This window comes from Dermacentor variabilis, chromosome 1 (genome assembly GCF_050947875.1).
Source record: "Dermacentor variabilis isolate Ectoservices chromosome 1, ASM5094787v1, whole genome shotgun sequence".
Classification (NCBI taxonomy): domain Eukaryota; kingdom Metazoa; phylum Arthropoda; class Arachnida; order Ixodida; family Ixodidae; genus Dermacentor; species Dermacentor variabilis.
In genome coordinates this window covers 227,431,965-227,446,072 of record NC_134568.1, presented here as the reverse complement: position 1 = coordinate 227,446,072, position 14,108 = coordinate 227,431,965, and the positions used below count along the sequence as shown (strand labels likewise).

General features: G+C 44.3%; 1 protein-coding gene across 2 annotated transcripts in view; it reads left to right on the top strand.

Annotated features, from left to right (window-relative positions):
* Hr39 (Nuclear hormone receptor FTZ-F1 beta) overlaps window positions 1-14,108 on the top strand; it is a 145,976-nt gene that overhangs the window by 31,057 nt on the left and 100,811 nt on the right. For both annotated transcript variants that reach the window (XM_075670232.1, XM_075670237.1), the window contains 2 exons: window positions 510-815; window positions 5,538-5,721. In XM_075670232.1, the coding sequence (XP_075526347.1) occupies window positions 510-815; window positions 5,538-5,721 (490 nt within the window). The remainder of the gene's footprint in view (window positions 1-509; window positions 816-5,537; window positions 5,722-14,108) is intronic.

The following is a 14,108-nucleotide window of genomic DNA, read 5'->3' as shown; positions in this document are numbered from 1 at the left end:
ATAGCTGTGCTGAGTCTGTATTCTGGGATGATTGCTTTCAGTTATGCTTTTAGCTCTTGTGATGCAACAACAGTTCTGTATCAGCTTGGCTTCTTTAAAATAAACTTCGTCACCTGTCATTTTACTGGGCAACTACAAAAACATGAAATCTGTGCTGATAGCAATTGTGATTCCTGACAGACCTATTATTTGTGGGTTCTACTCTTGCTTTTTAATTGTCGGCGCATGAAACCTTCCAAATAGTTTATATGATAAATTCAATGAATAATTAATTAGTTTTATGTCCCTAAGCTAGATTGGGGCTATGGGAAAATGTATCGGAGGGCTCATCTATTTTCACTGCCTGAGGTTTTTTGTCATTGCCCAAAATGTTGATGCAGGAACCTTTTGGCATCCTGTGGCGAGTATCATAATGCTATAGGCCATTGAGTCACTGTAGCGGAGGAAAATGATGCCCTCAGAAACTAATTCTACAGTTATTTTCTCTGTGGGTTTAATAACACGTTTAGGTGACTGGTGAAGGGCTGGCGGTGCACCTGCGACCCAAGAAGCAGCGGGTGAATGGGGCCAGCCAGCCAGGGGTCACATGGGGGGACAACACGGAGGAGCGCGAGCGACCCATGTCCTGGGAGGGTGAGCTCTCAGATGAGGATGAGGAGGACGACAGTGGTGACCAGACTGTACAACAGCCACCAGCTGCAGCAGCTTCAGGGGTAGTAATTGTGCGACCAGGAAACAGCCCAATGCTGGTGGAGAGGGAGGATGGGACCACCTCGCCTATCAGTCTGACTGTATCCTCAGGCCCAGACTCTAAGGTGGGCATTTTGAGCTTTCTGCAGTATGGCTGACCTCTCTTCATATGCTGTTTTGACCAAGTCCAACTTTGCATCATTTGTAATTTAGAATGTGGCCACCATGGATTGGTATTGCACCTTTGACATCATGCTCAATAACCAAGCACCATAGCCAATGTGCATGTGCAAAGTAGTGTAAAGTACTGTAGAAGATGTGCATTGCCTATGTAACTCATCATTATTATAGGTAATTCATTGCTGTGGGCAGCAACAGGGCAGGTGCACTGTTGACTTCGGCTTGTTGAGTGTTGCTGTTCTATTCTGTTTTGAGATGCTATCCAAGTTATATTGTTGCTCATGTTGTGTGGTTGTGTGGTGCTATTAAATCTATAAATTGCCAACTTCAGGTACTTGGCATACAGCATAACAATTCTGCAGAGGTTGAAGGCTAACAGCAGCAAAATTTCACTTTGGCTGAATTAGTTACAAATGAATTGTATACACATATACAGTCAAACCTTGATATATCGAACACAGATATATCGAATTATTGCGTATATCAAACACTTTCTATAACAACTTGAAAGTCGCATCCGTTTTTAATTTTTTATTTCGAATGGGGTTGGGCGTAAAATGGATATATCGAACTCTGCCATCCTGGACTACGTGTGCTCTGCTGACAGGCGGCGAGCTTTCCCGCAACGCCCTCAAAGATAGCGATGGCCGTTCCCTACTGCTGCGCTCTAGAGCAGCATACATCGAAAGCATTGAGGGCGCCATTTGAATATAGCGGCGTACGTACGTGGTGGCTTGGCTGGTTTGACAACATCAACAACGCATTGCCTTTGCCGCACTGACTCCTCCTCGGTGCCGCGCTCTGCGCCAGCCGCGCCTCGCGAGGAATGGCGATTCGCATCTACAAAGACACGCGACAGTGCGCTCACTGGGCTCACTCATAGATGCCTTAGTAGGTGCCACTTCATACTTTCTTATTGACAGTGTTTCAAGATGCTTCGGTTGACTGATGTAGAAATCGCAGTGGAAGTAGCGGCCAAACTTGAAGATGCTGCCGAGGTTGATCCCACAAACGTTGATGGTGTCCCTCTCCCAACTTCAACTGAGGCTGTAGCTGAGGCTGTGGCCCTTCTTTGCCGTTACTGCGGCGCAATAGAAGGCACCGAGCTATCGCTTGTAGATCGTTTAGACTATGTTGAGGACACCGTGGTTAAGCACGCGGCTGCCAATAACATGCAGGCTACACTACTGTGGTACTTTCAGCCAAAGAAATAAATACTTTGTCGGAAGCTTCAAATTAGTATTTACTGTGCCACGATTGGGGCACAGTCAGGGATCATTGTTCAGAGGAACTTTGCGCGGCTCATGAAGTCAGTGTGGCCTAGGCCAATGGCACGTGGCGTAACCAAATGCACGCTCCAAACAATGATTCTCGATCGCACTCTTGGTTCATTGATTGATTCGTACAATTTTTTTGCGTGATTTCATATATCAAATTCTGGCTATATTGAACTATTTCGCGATCACCGTGCTGTTCAATATATTGAGGTTCGACTGTATTATTGAAGCAGTCTTAGCAAAGCTGAGTTGTCAATGTTTTTATTTTAAAAAACCTTTAAATAGCACTTTAGCACATGACACAGGCACCTGGGCTCGTATTCTGTAACGCTTCAGTTTTCAAAGAATTCTGTTTGGCAGTGGCGTCACGTTTGGGTGGTCCGCTGACGTAATGAAAACCAAGAGAAAGGATAGAGGCCAATCGGTGTGCAGGTTTTTCTCTGTACGAGAACGTCACAAAGCAAGGGAAAATATAGCAGATGATGAGCATTTCCTGGGAAATAAAAAATAATTTGTTCGTGGTATTGATGAGGTTTCTGTTTTCATTATGAAACGTGTGGCATACTGGCGGTGAGTGATTTAGCGTATTTTGTTTACTGCGGTTGACCCATTTATGCCACTAGGTAGGACGTCGTACGCTGTCTTGCCGCTTCCGAGGAACCGTTGCTTGACTACCCCCTTTTCGTATATCGTCTTCGAAAATTTCACCGACCCCTTTTCTTTGCCAATGGTTGTTATGGCTTCAGCAAAACAAAAACAAAAAATATGCGGCTGACTGAAGGCTGGGACAGGGCAAAGGATTGCTTGTTGGCCACGCACTGTTGTAAACTTCCAATCGAAAAAAAATTGCAATGCGCACAGCACTTTGGCCACAGTATCAATGCTTCTAGTGCATTGCGGCTTCTCGCACAGGTGGCGTATTATCCCTTTGGAGAACCTTAATTGCCTCCTCAATTCTTCGTCTCCTATCTCAAATGTGCCTTGTCGATGTCGTCATTGTCTCTCACGGACGCTCGCTAAAAGCACTAACACAGGCGCCACAGGGATCATCATCAATGCCGTTTTGCTTGGAACGCTGATCTCACCCATGCACACGGCATGCACAAGCTCTGCACACGGTGCTTCGGATCACACCGAAGCACCGCGTGCGACTTCACTTCGTAGCAGACGACAAATTTGGTTTCCACACGATTGACATGTGCGTGACGTCACCACATGCATGCGTGCCCCGACGTGTCAGCGTCACCCAGGCGGCGACCAATCACTGCTCACAAAGCAAATTCTTAGGAAACCGAAGCGTTACAGAATACGAGCCCTGGTGGTTAGCAGTTGCGATGCTCATCCTAGAACATCACCTGCTCTGCAGGTGCTGTATGATCTCTGAGGTCATGCTCAGGAGCTGCTCTCAGTGTACCGGGTTGCGTGTCATTCCCAGTGAGCAGTAACTGCGGTATATGTCTGTGAGAGAGAGAGAAGAGAGTTTTGGTATCAGAAATGTCCATTCTTGTGAGCCTTTCAGAGCGCATCCACTCTTATTTCAAACAAAAAAGATGCGCAGAAGCTGCATTATATCCATACCTACCAACTTTTACGATTTTATTATGAAATTCCCGATTTTTATAGCTTGCATTGATACCAACAGTTGTATGGTTCATTAGTGGCGAGTTTTGGAATGGGAGCGAAACTCCATTTAAAAGCATGCATATAGAGTCTCCCGCAGATATTTAGTGGCTATGTTTTGGATACTCTTTTATTCTGACCTACCAGCTATTCCCTCATAGAACCAATACATAACGGCAACTAAAATTTCAGCAGCGGTTCTGTGAATATTTCTTGAAAAAGTTCATGGTCATCTCCATTTGTCTGTGACACAGGCCATTCCTTTTGTGACATTACTATTTAAGTTTGCCTGTTCACAGAGTCCCTAGAGAACGATGTATTGTATGTTTTCTTCTAACACAAATTTAATTTTAGTATTTTGCGCCAGTATTTAGTATGTTCTGTCTTTGACTGAAGATTTCTCATTTGTTAGGGTTGGCAGGTCTGTATATCTGTTCACCCTGTTGGAAAGCAGCCTTTTAAGTGGTCAAAAATATTGTTGTAGTTAGCCTTAAAGATAGTTGCAGGTTGTAATATGGAAGTTTTGGAGAACATGTTAAATGGCCATCCAAAATCAAGAAGAGGGCTGACAGATAGAGTAGCACACTGTGGACAAAAATCGCCAGTAATTTTAGCAGCTAGTAACACACCTATCAAGTGAATTCATGTAGTCAGGAAAGCATTTGCAACACATATTGAAATAGAGAGAGAGAGAGAAATTAGTTTGATATATCTATAAAATGTTTCAGCATGGTTCTTGAAGAGGCAGCTGTTCAGTGAAAAAGATATTTTTTTGTTTTCATAGAGCTTAAACAATAACTCTTATATTGAGCTTCCTGCTCTGTGCCACAAAGGCTGCTGAAAACATCATTCACCTCTGATGTGATCATTGTGCTCTCTCAGCAGATCTCGTAACAGGCACCTGGATAAGGCACCAGGTACAGGTAGCATCCCATTAGTTTGCACTTTGTCTACAACAGGGCATACACCTCAGAGCATAGCAGATATTTGTAAAGCCTTGAAGATTGTTGTTATAGAAGAAAAAGAAACTGCAGTTATGATGACTTGCATTATATCTGTTTACCACAAGGTCTGGGGGTGGTGGAGTTCGATATATCCATTTTACATCCGGCCCCGTTAGAAATAAAAAATTAAGTGCTTGCGATTTTCCAGGTGATATAGCAGGTGTTCTATATACGCAATAATTCGATATATCGAGGTTTGACTGTATGTACTATCTGCATTTTTGTTTTGCCTTGTGTGAGTAATTGCAAGTGATGTTGGTCAAGTTTTAAAAGTGCTCTGCAGCACCACTTACCAATGCAGCTTTTTTTCTTTACTTAGCCCAATGAACCTCTCCTTTTTGCCTTTGCAAGATCCTACGTAGATCAGGCCTGGGGCAGCATGTGTGATGCTTGGCGATACTCAACCAGTTGTGCACAACCATCTATAATGTTTTTTCCCGACTTTTATCGTTTTCTCTAATTGGCCATAGAAAATGCTCTTTTTAACTCTTCAAACCTCACAGTGGGGGTGCTTCATAATCAATATCTTAATGTTCCCCGTGGCACCATAGAGACAATGGTAAGCTATAAAAGACAAAATATGTAGAAAGCTATGAACAGGAATGTTGTAGAGCCTCTTTGATGTACGTATCTGATGTTTGTTTGTTTTTTTTTCTTCATCCTAAGTCTTCAACAATGCCTCATCTAGCAGAAAAGTTTGCCTAAATGCCTAGGCACAAATTTACGTTTAGTATTTCTTTTTTCTTATTCATACTCTCATTCCTAGGGCAATGGCACAAGCGACAAGTGCATTTCTCGTGTGAACCTGCCAGACAAGAACTCTTCCAACCATGTGATCACATACGTGGCACCTGTCTCGCCTGCACCGTCCACACCTTACGGCAGTGTCACACCGACAGTTGTCCCTGCTTTCCCTGAGCGGCAGCAACACACCCACAACAGCTCCTTTGGTACGTAGTATTTGTATAACTCTTTGTCCACTGTTCCCTTTGTACAGTTGTTCCTTAGGCTTCTGTTACATATTTTTTTTTAAAGTCAAGCTTCCTTGGCCTACCCACTTTAGGATTTGGCATGGCTGCTGCTGCCGGGTTGGTATCTCACAGGATATTTTGCGATGTACAGTAAACCCTCGTTAATTCAAACTCTAATATCTCGAAATATTGGTTAAGTCGAAATTTCTTTCCCGCTTTAGTTTCAACCCACTTGTGTTTCGCCTCTTTTGCACTGGACTCTGGATATCTTGAAATCTCGACTTCAAAAATGGCAGAAAGAGGCAGTGGGGTAGAATCGGCAGTCTTGCGCTTGGTTTTTACCTGGCGGCAGCTTGCTAGCCAAGCCCGACACCGTGCCGGGCCATGCTCTCCATTTGTCTTTCCCCCTTCCTTTTATCTATCACCACTCATGTGCGCTTATTTGGCTGCTCGCAGCCACTTTATTACAGCCTCATGGCAAAGTCAAGTCTTTCTTTGCTCCTGTCATTTAGAGTGCTGTCCTTCCTACATCAATGGGATCACAGCATGCATGCATGTATTAATCCTGACCTTGGGCAAGATGATCGGCACTTTTGAGCAGGCGCAATCAGCCCACGCGCTGTGCCCGAAAAAAGCCAGCCTGCAAGCCCACAGCGTTTGAGCCAGCTTGCAGCTTGATAAGGATAATTGCTTCATGCTCGTGCTATGGTGAGGTATAAATGGCATGTCAGTCATGGGCATCTGCTAAAGACGTGACAGTTGTGCTCTTTTGCAGCTTCGGTTTTCGAGGTTAAATTGTCCGGAATTTATCAAAATGCAGAAAGTAGCAGCTTCAGCTTTCTGGATGTCTGAAAATGTTACTCTCGGATGACTGGCTTCAAATATATCCTTAGGATTAATTTCCTGGTCTCTGTGCCAAGCATGCTGTCTTGGCACAGTGTCAGTAACGCCGTTGCCTGTAGACGCTGACGTGTCCGATGCTAATGCATGCTAAAATGACAGAAAATATCACTAGGGGTATTTTGGAAAGGCTCCGTGTGATCTGTGCGTGGCCAGAGGGTTTCTAATTTTGTGATTTCGCTTTCTTGAAACTCCGCTTATCTTGAAATTATTTACGGTTTTTACAGCTTTGAGTTTTAATGGGCCTACTGCACATATAGAACCTTACGTGTGTGCCAGATGCAAGCTTCAGCAAACGAGATTATACTAGCCCTGTATAGTACTAACTGACCATGTAGTGCAGGGGAGCACATCTTTCTGCATAATCAATCAAGGAATTGTGACATAAAACCTGTGCATATTATTTTGCTCATAGGCATCTCTAAAGCGCACCAATGAAGTTCTTTTTCTTTTTTTTTTTCAAGTTTCAAGTTTTTTATTGATCACATGAAGATATGTACATTGGGTATGGTATAAAGGTGCGGCCCTATAACTCTCGTAGGAGTTGTGAAGGAGGCCCCTATGTTATTTGCTGTTATACAAATGCTAGAGTGCGTGAGAAAAAAGAACAATGTGTGAGACAATGCAAATATGGTACATGCTCATTGAGCAAGTGACGCGAGCATAAAAGAGCGAAGGTTAGTTTTGTTACTGATAAATGGCTGTTGTGCTGTTAGACCTGTTGGTAATTTATCCCAGAGCTGCGATACAGCATGCGAGCATGTAAATGAATCATATATTGATAATTTTGATATTTGGTATTTTGATAATAAATTTTTACAAAATGACATAGTATAATTTTGTGTAGGATTTTGTAGAACAAAACGAGAATGTGTTAATCAATGCAGTGTTTCACGGATAGTATATTAAATAATGGGTACACAAATGTGATTGAGTCCGATCTTTTTAGGAAGAGAATAGCCCGAAGAGCTGTATTTTGTGCTGCAATAATTGGCAATAAAGTGGTGGGGTACGTGAGTCCGTATATGGTAATAGCATGCGTAATATGGCCAGCGTATAAAACTGACATAAAGAGTGCGGAGTGTGTTTGAAGAAAAAATTTAACATAGTTTATACAGTATTGAGATTTTCTTATATGTAGATGGTTAGTGTAGTTTCATGAATATGTTTATGCCACTTTAGTTGACTGTCGAGGTAGACGCCTGAAAATTTCATCTCATTAACTCTTTGCAAAGGAGGGTTGTTGAAGCTTAATGATTTAGTGTTTATTAGTCTAATGTTTTTTACAGCAAAAACTATATAGTTACTTTTCTTTGTGTTTGATTGAAGCCAGTTAGTTTCAGCAGAACATTATTGCCTTTTTGTCGGAAAAAAAATTTGGAGAACGCTTAAGCTTTGCGTTTAAGAGTGGAATGCGATAGCATTCAAAGATCCCTGGAAACGCTTGCTGCGAACACTATGCACGAAGGCGTGCTTTGTGGTGTAACCACGACGTCTTAAGTGAGCCGCGATGTTGCGGAGGCAAGCGCCAGCTGAAGTTATTATAAGGAACCGGGCACGCCGCTCCACGGCCCTCAAGATGTCCATCATGCTGATGCGCGCAAAATGGCGGCGGCGCGGCCGGTCTGTGAATGCCGCGGTACGTTTGCGTGTGTGAAGGGGTTTCTTTGAGTTTTTGTGTAACAATTGTTTTCTCGTATAGTCAAATTACAATCCGAGAGCTATCATGTCTGTAGGTTGTGTGCAAGTCGTAGTTTACGATTTTCCTACATGTTTTAGCTTGAGTAATTCAATTAGTTCAGTCAATTCCTAGCGTCATATAGAAGCCTTGGGTATATGTGGTTCAAAAATCTTTTTGCCGATGCAACATCTCACGCTGGCACTGGACGCGGACTTCCTGCGACACAGGCTCCTTAAAGGGACACTAAAGTGACAAATGATTTCTTCTGCATCAGTAAATTACCCTTCTACAACACCAAAAACACCACTCTTACAACGATAAGACGTTTGGTAAGCCAGAAGAAGCGCAAGAACGAAATACTGGTGGCGACGCCTACTTAAATTCCCGCACCTGGGGGCTGTGACGTCTTGGATTTTGATGGCATCTTCTAGGGCCTACTAATTGTATATAGCGGTACAGATTAACTACATTGTGTTCTGAAGGAACCAAATATTAAACATGGCAAGTTTTGGGAACCTTTATTCAGCCAACGCGGCCCAAATACGAAAACATACTTTGGAATCCCTGACGTCACGCTGACGTACCGGCGCTGGGGTTTGGCACGAAATTCAGATAGTGATACTTGGACCTTCATTTTCTCATCTAATAATCAAACAATTTTTTTGAAATGACTGCCTGCAGAGTTCTCAAACAATGCTTCATTAGTCTAAACTGATTTATTGTTTCGCTTTAGTGTCCCTTCAATTCTATCGCATTAATATTGGTATCATCCGCATATAAAATACAATCTTCTGAGAGATAGTCTGGTAAATTGTTGATGTATGCTACAAAAAGAAAAGGGCCTAAGATGCATCCCTGAGGAATTCCGCTGTTATCATTTGGGATGACAACATATTGTTAACCACTACCTACTGCTGCCCGTTTCTCAAATGTATGCTAATTAGGCTTAAGGGGGCTCCACTAATACCATACTTTTCAAGTTTCTTTAGTACAGTCGAAACCACTTATAACGATACCGGTTTTAACAATATGTCGGTTATAACAATGAGAAGCTGCTGCACCGTCAACTTTTGTGTTTTTCATTGTGAAATAACCTGCTTACTACAATGCCCCGATGCAGCATTATCAGTTATAACGATGAAGTCTGGCTGCTGAGTATCCGAGCCGAAAGGCCGAAAGGTAGTGAAATGCAAGATCCTTGAAAAAAAAAAAGAAGAAATTCTAGCTGCTGCATCTTGAGCCGCAGCTCCAACAGCTGCCGCGTGCTCATTTTCCAGCCATCTCCGCGCGGCTTTCTCCCGTTGCCCTTCCACCCCTCCGAACACGAATTGGCTGCACCCATAGCTCTACGCCGCCCACCTTTTGAAACACGACTGGACCGCACCAACTGCACCGCGCGCAGATTGCTCGCATGTTGCTAGCTGGCTCCTTATTCATCCTGTACTCCCCTCTCCAACTCCCTGCTGGCGCTGAGCCATGCTCCCGCAAGGGTTGCAGAAGATAGTGCTAGCCTTCCTTCCTTTAAGAACCACTTCTTGCATTCATCATAGTTGGTTGCATTGAAGTCATTCCTGGCCACGTGGTTTCTCAGCCTTGCTTGTCTCGCCGCCGAAACGGAAGATGGCTGATCCACCCGCTGGTTCACCCGTTGATCATCGGCAATGCACGACGTTGCCGGTGAAAAGAATTGCATGGCTATAGATTTGTAAACTAAGCGCTTGTAACCGATGAGACGATCGTCGCGAACATGCTTACATCAGATAGCGACGGAAACAACGGCAGCGATGGTGCAGTAGGGCAGGCTGCGTCAACGTTGTCCTTACAGAAGGCCTGGCAGATACAGGTTGCCTTGGTGCCTTGCTTCTCACTTCAAATGCTGCCTCTGAAGCTAACCTAGTAACGGTTTCATTCATTAGCTCTATGTCATCATCATCTCTCTGTTCTAAGGCTGCATATTTGTTTGCAAGTACCAGCCTGAATTTGTCTGCTTTTACCCTTACTGCCTCTAGGTTGACCTCTTTCTTCTTAACTAATTTTGCTCTTTCTCTCTTCAAATTGAGGTGAATCCTAGCCCTCACTAACTTATGATCACTGCACTTTACCGTACCTATCACTTCTACATCCTGCACTATGCTGGAATCAGCAGGAAGTATGAAGTCAATTTCATGTCTTGTTTCACCATGAGGGCTTTTCCAGGTCCACTTTCTGTTGCTACGCTTCCTGGAAAAGGTGTTCATTATTCGAAGCTTATTCCTTTCTGCGAATTCTACCAGCATCTCTCCTCTAGCATTCCTAGAATCGATGCTGTATTTGCCAATTGCTTGTACACCATCCCGCTTTTTCCCCACTTTTGCATTGAAGTCCCCCATTACTACTGTATACCGCGTTTGCACTTTTCTCATCGCTAATTCAACATCTTCATAAAACTTATCTACTTCCTCATCGTCGTGACTGGACGTTGGAGTGTAGGTTTGTACTACCTTTAATTTATACCTTTTATTGAGTTTGATTACGACTACTGCTACCCTTTCGTTGATGCTGTAAAATTCGTCAATGTTGCCCGCTATGTCTTTATGGATTAGGAATCCCACCCCATATTGCTTCTTATCTGGGAGACCTCTATAGCAGAGGACACGGCCGTTATTCAGCTATGTACAAGCCTCACCAGTTCTAATCTCACTAAGGCCGATGATATCCCAAACTATGTCTGATAGTTCCTCAAAGAGTCCTGCTAAGCTAGCCTCACTCGAGAGGGTTCGGGTGTTAAACGTTGCAAGGCTCAGTTTCCAATGGTGGCCTGATCGGGCCCAGAGATTCTTAGTAGCCTCTGCTGCGTTACAGGTCTGACTGCCGCTTTTGTCAGGTATTCCGTAGCTGCTGGGGACTGAGGGCCATTGGGTAATTGATTGAGCCATGTGAGAGAGGGTGGCCGAATACTGCACCAGGGAGGCCAATTCCTGTTTTGGTGAGGGAGTGTCTTGTTAAAGCTTAGTGGGCCTTCCTAATTTGGTTGTACCTGGATTAGTATAGCCTCACTCGCTCTCGGCATCTTTTGCCGGTGACAGGCATCACTACAAGCCTTGTGATATTGTGCCTTTGTTACTTTGATATTTTAACACTTTGAGGATCAATGCTGCAAATATACAGCACCATCTATATGTTTGAAAAACGCGCCCATTTTTAAGCTCTTTATTGTCCAGCAAGTGTTGCCAGCCTGCGTGGATACAATGAATTTGTTTTCTGCTCCGCAGTCTCTTAGTTTTCATTTCATGTTTTTTTACGCTGGCCTTTCAGCAACCACTTGCACGTCGGTGCATGTGAGGGTGCTCAGCGATCAGTTTTGGTTTTGTCTCGCGGGCTGTTTTTTTTTTTGTTTCTGTTGTGTGGTCTAAAATACTAATGTCTGTCTGGTTCCTAATCTTTTAAAGGGTCACCACTACATGCTCGCTCGTCTGTTGCTCCTAGGGGTGCAATTACATCTGTTCACAGGCGGGTGCTAGTATATACAAACGATGCTTCCATGCCTGCATTTCTTTTCTCGAGACTCGGCTTTTATTGCCCCTCTTTGGCGACTGAACAAAGGATTACTGCATGTTTCTGACGCATTTGGTTTTTCTTACGGGCGCACAGCCGTATAGTTTTCTTGAGTGCACTCACATACATGGTTCGATTACACTATGTGCGTGCACACTGGTTGCTCTGCTGTAAGTGATTTCAGCGGTGATTCTTTCTATTCGGACTACTGCCCAAGTGCCGAATCAGAATATATCTATTTCAGTGTATCTACTTTGTTATTCTTACTATAAGTATCTATGGAAGCCCTGTATTCATGAATAAACATTGGATGTTTACCTATGGAAATAATTGTTTTGTCACTTAATGGTCACCCTAAAAAAATTAAGGTAATTTTTTTCGAAATAAGTCAGTCTGAAGATTTTAAATTTACAATAAAAAAATTTGACCCTGGGGGTTGCATTTGGCAAGAAAAACTTGACTCTAAAAGGGTTAAAATTTTAGCAGTAAAAGCAACTTCACAAATTCCCAGAGCTTCCTGGTGGATAGTATCTTGTCAGTAGGCAGTTATAATCAAATCACAAGAAGGTCGGGCCTTAATAGTGCGGCTATAAGTGCCAGCACGTGCAGTGTAGATTGCTCCGAGAGCAATGCATTGACGTGGTTCATGGCGTTCAAGATTTGTGAGTGTTGCGTCGCTGTAAATCTTGGACGCCATGGCTGACCGCATTTAGTTCCTGCAGCAGGCACCCACAAATCACAAACAGAGTGTGAAAAGATACAGATATTTATCCTTAGCAAGGGGGAAAATAAAGTCCGTTTCACCAAGACGAAGCATTGATGGCAGTAGCTAAGAGACAACTACACAAAGGAAGGTTTCTAGTTTTAAAAAATGATAAAACTGTTTTATCATTGTCACACGTGCTCAGACAAACATAAACAGACCTAACTCGATTACCACAATTTCACTGTCACAACGCGAGCAAAAGCTTCCCCATTCCCTCCTTGTCTTGGAAACTTGAGATTACACGACCACCGACACTAAACCCATCTGAGAACACAATGCGCATCAAGGCACCAACTGTCTCATCTCGGCCTTCGCACTTGCCATGGAGAAATTACCTCAAGATACGGTGCATGGCTCGGGTATGGATGTGCATGAGGAGGAGAGGGCAGGTTGGCACACATTCCTGACTCTCCCTCCACGGTGTGGTTGATCACATTGCGGCGCACTCCCTCCCCATCCCCCTTGTGCCCAAGGAATCCTCGGCTCTGGCTCTCATGTTTCTCGTAGCCATGCGGCCTCCGCAAGTTGTTTACCAACCCGAGAAAAGACGCAGTAGTGCTTCCTGCTTTGGCCAACATTTTTAATAGTTTTTTGCTAGGTTTACTATCAATACAGGCTCGAAATACATGCTTGAAATGGCTGAAAACTTCGTTAGATCAAATCCGTGTCACAAAATTATTTCACTAAATCACGAAAAGAAAGACATGGTTTTCAATGGAATTAAGATCAGCAAATGAAAATATAGTTTTTTCCACCGTGAATTTCGTTAAATTGAGGTTCATTGTATTGTAGCGGCAGCAGCATCGGCGTCTCACGATGGATGACGTAGACGCTCGCGTCTACACGAGGCTCGAGCGGCTGGCGCTCCGGCACGGGCTAGCGTTCCGAAAGAGATCATTAAAAAGAATGCTACGCTAAGAGACGGACTGTCGGTTCTTCCTCTCCTGCGAGAACCCGAGACTTTAACGGTCTACGTGGTCGCTCGTCGCCACAGTTTGGTGACCCGGACGTGATACTGCCATACGCTCCTGTGGTAGAGACGACCATGGACCAGACCGACGCTACGAGAGCTCAAGGCCAGAACCCATCCGAGGAACGCGGTGAGCCCTCCTGTTCCGCCATCGCTGTCCGCCTCCCACAGTACTGGGACCAGCATCCTTCGGCGTGGTTTCTTCAGGCCGAAGCGCAATTTCAAGTCGCTGGTATCCGCTCTCAAGCCTCGAAGTTCCATTACGCCGTCGGAGCGCTATCGCCCGCCGCCATTGACGAGGTGGCAGATTTGCTGAACTCCCCATTGTCTGCCGCCGCCTATGACGATCTCAAGGCAGCACTGCTACAGCGCACAGCAGCTTCACAACGTTCTCGCATCCAGCAGCTTCTGTCCGCTGAAGAACTCGGCGACCGCCGCCCTAGTCAACTTCTTCGCCAAATGAGCCAGCTGCTCGGAAACAACGCGAGATCCATCGACGACACGCTGTTGCGCGA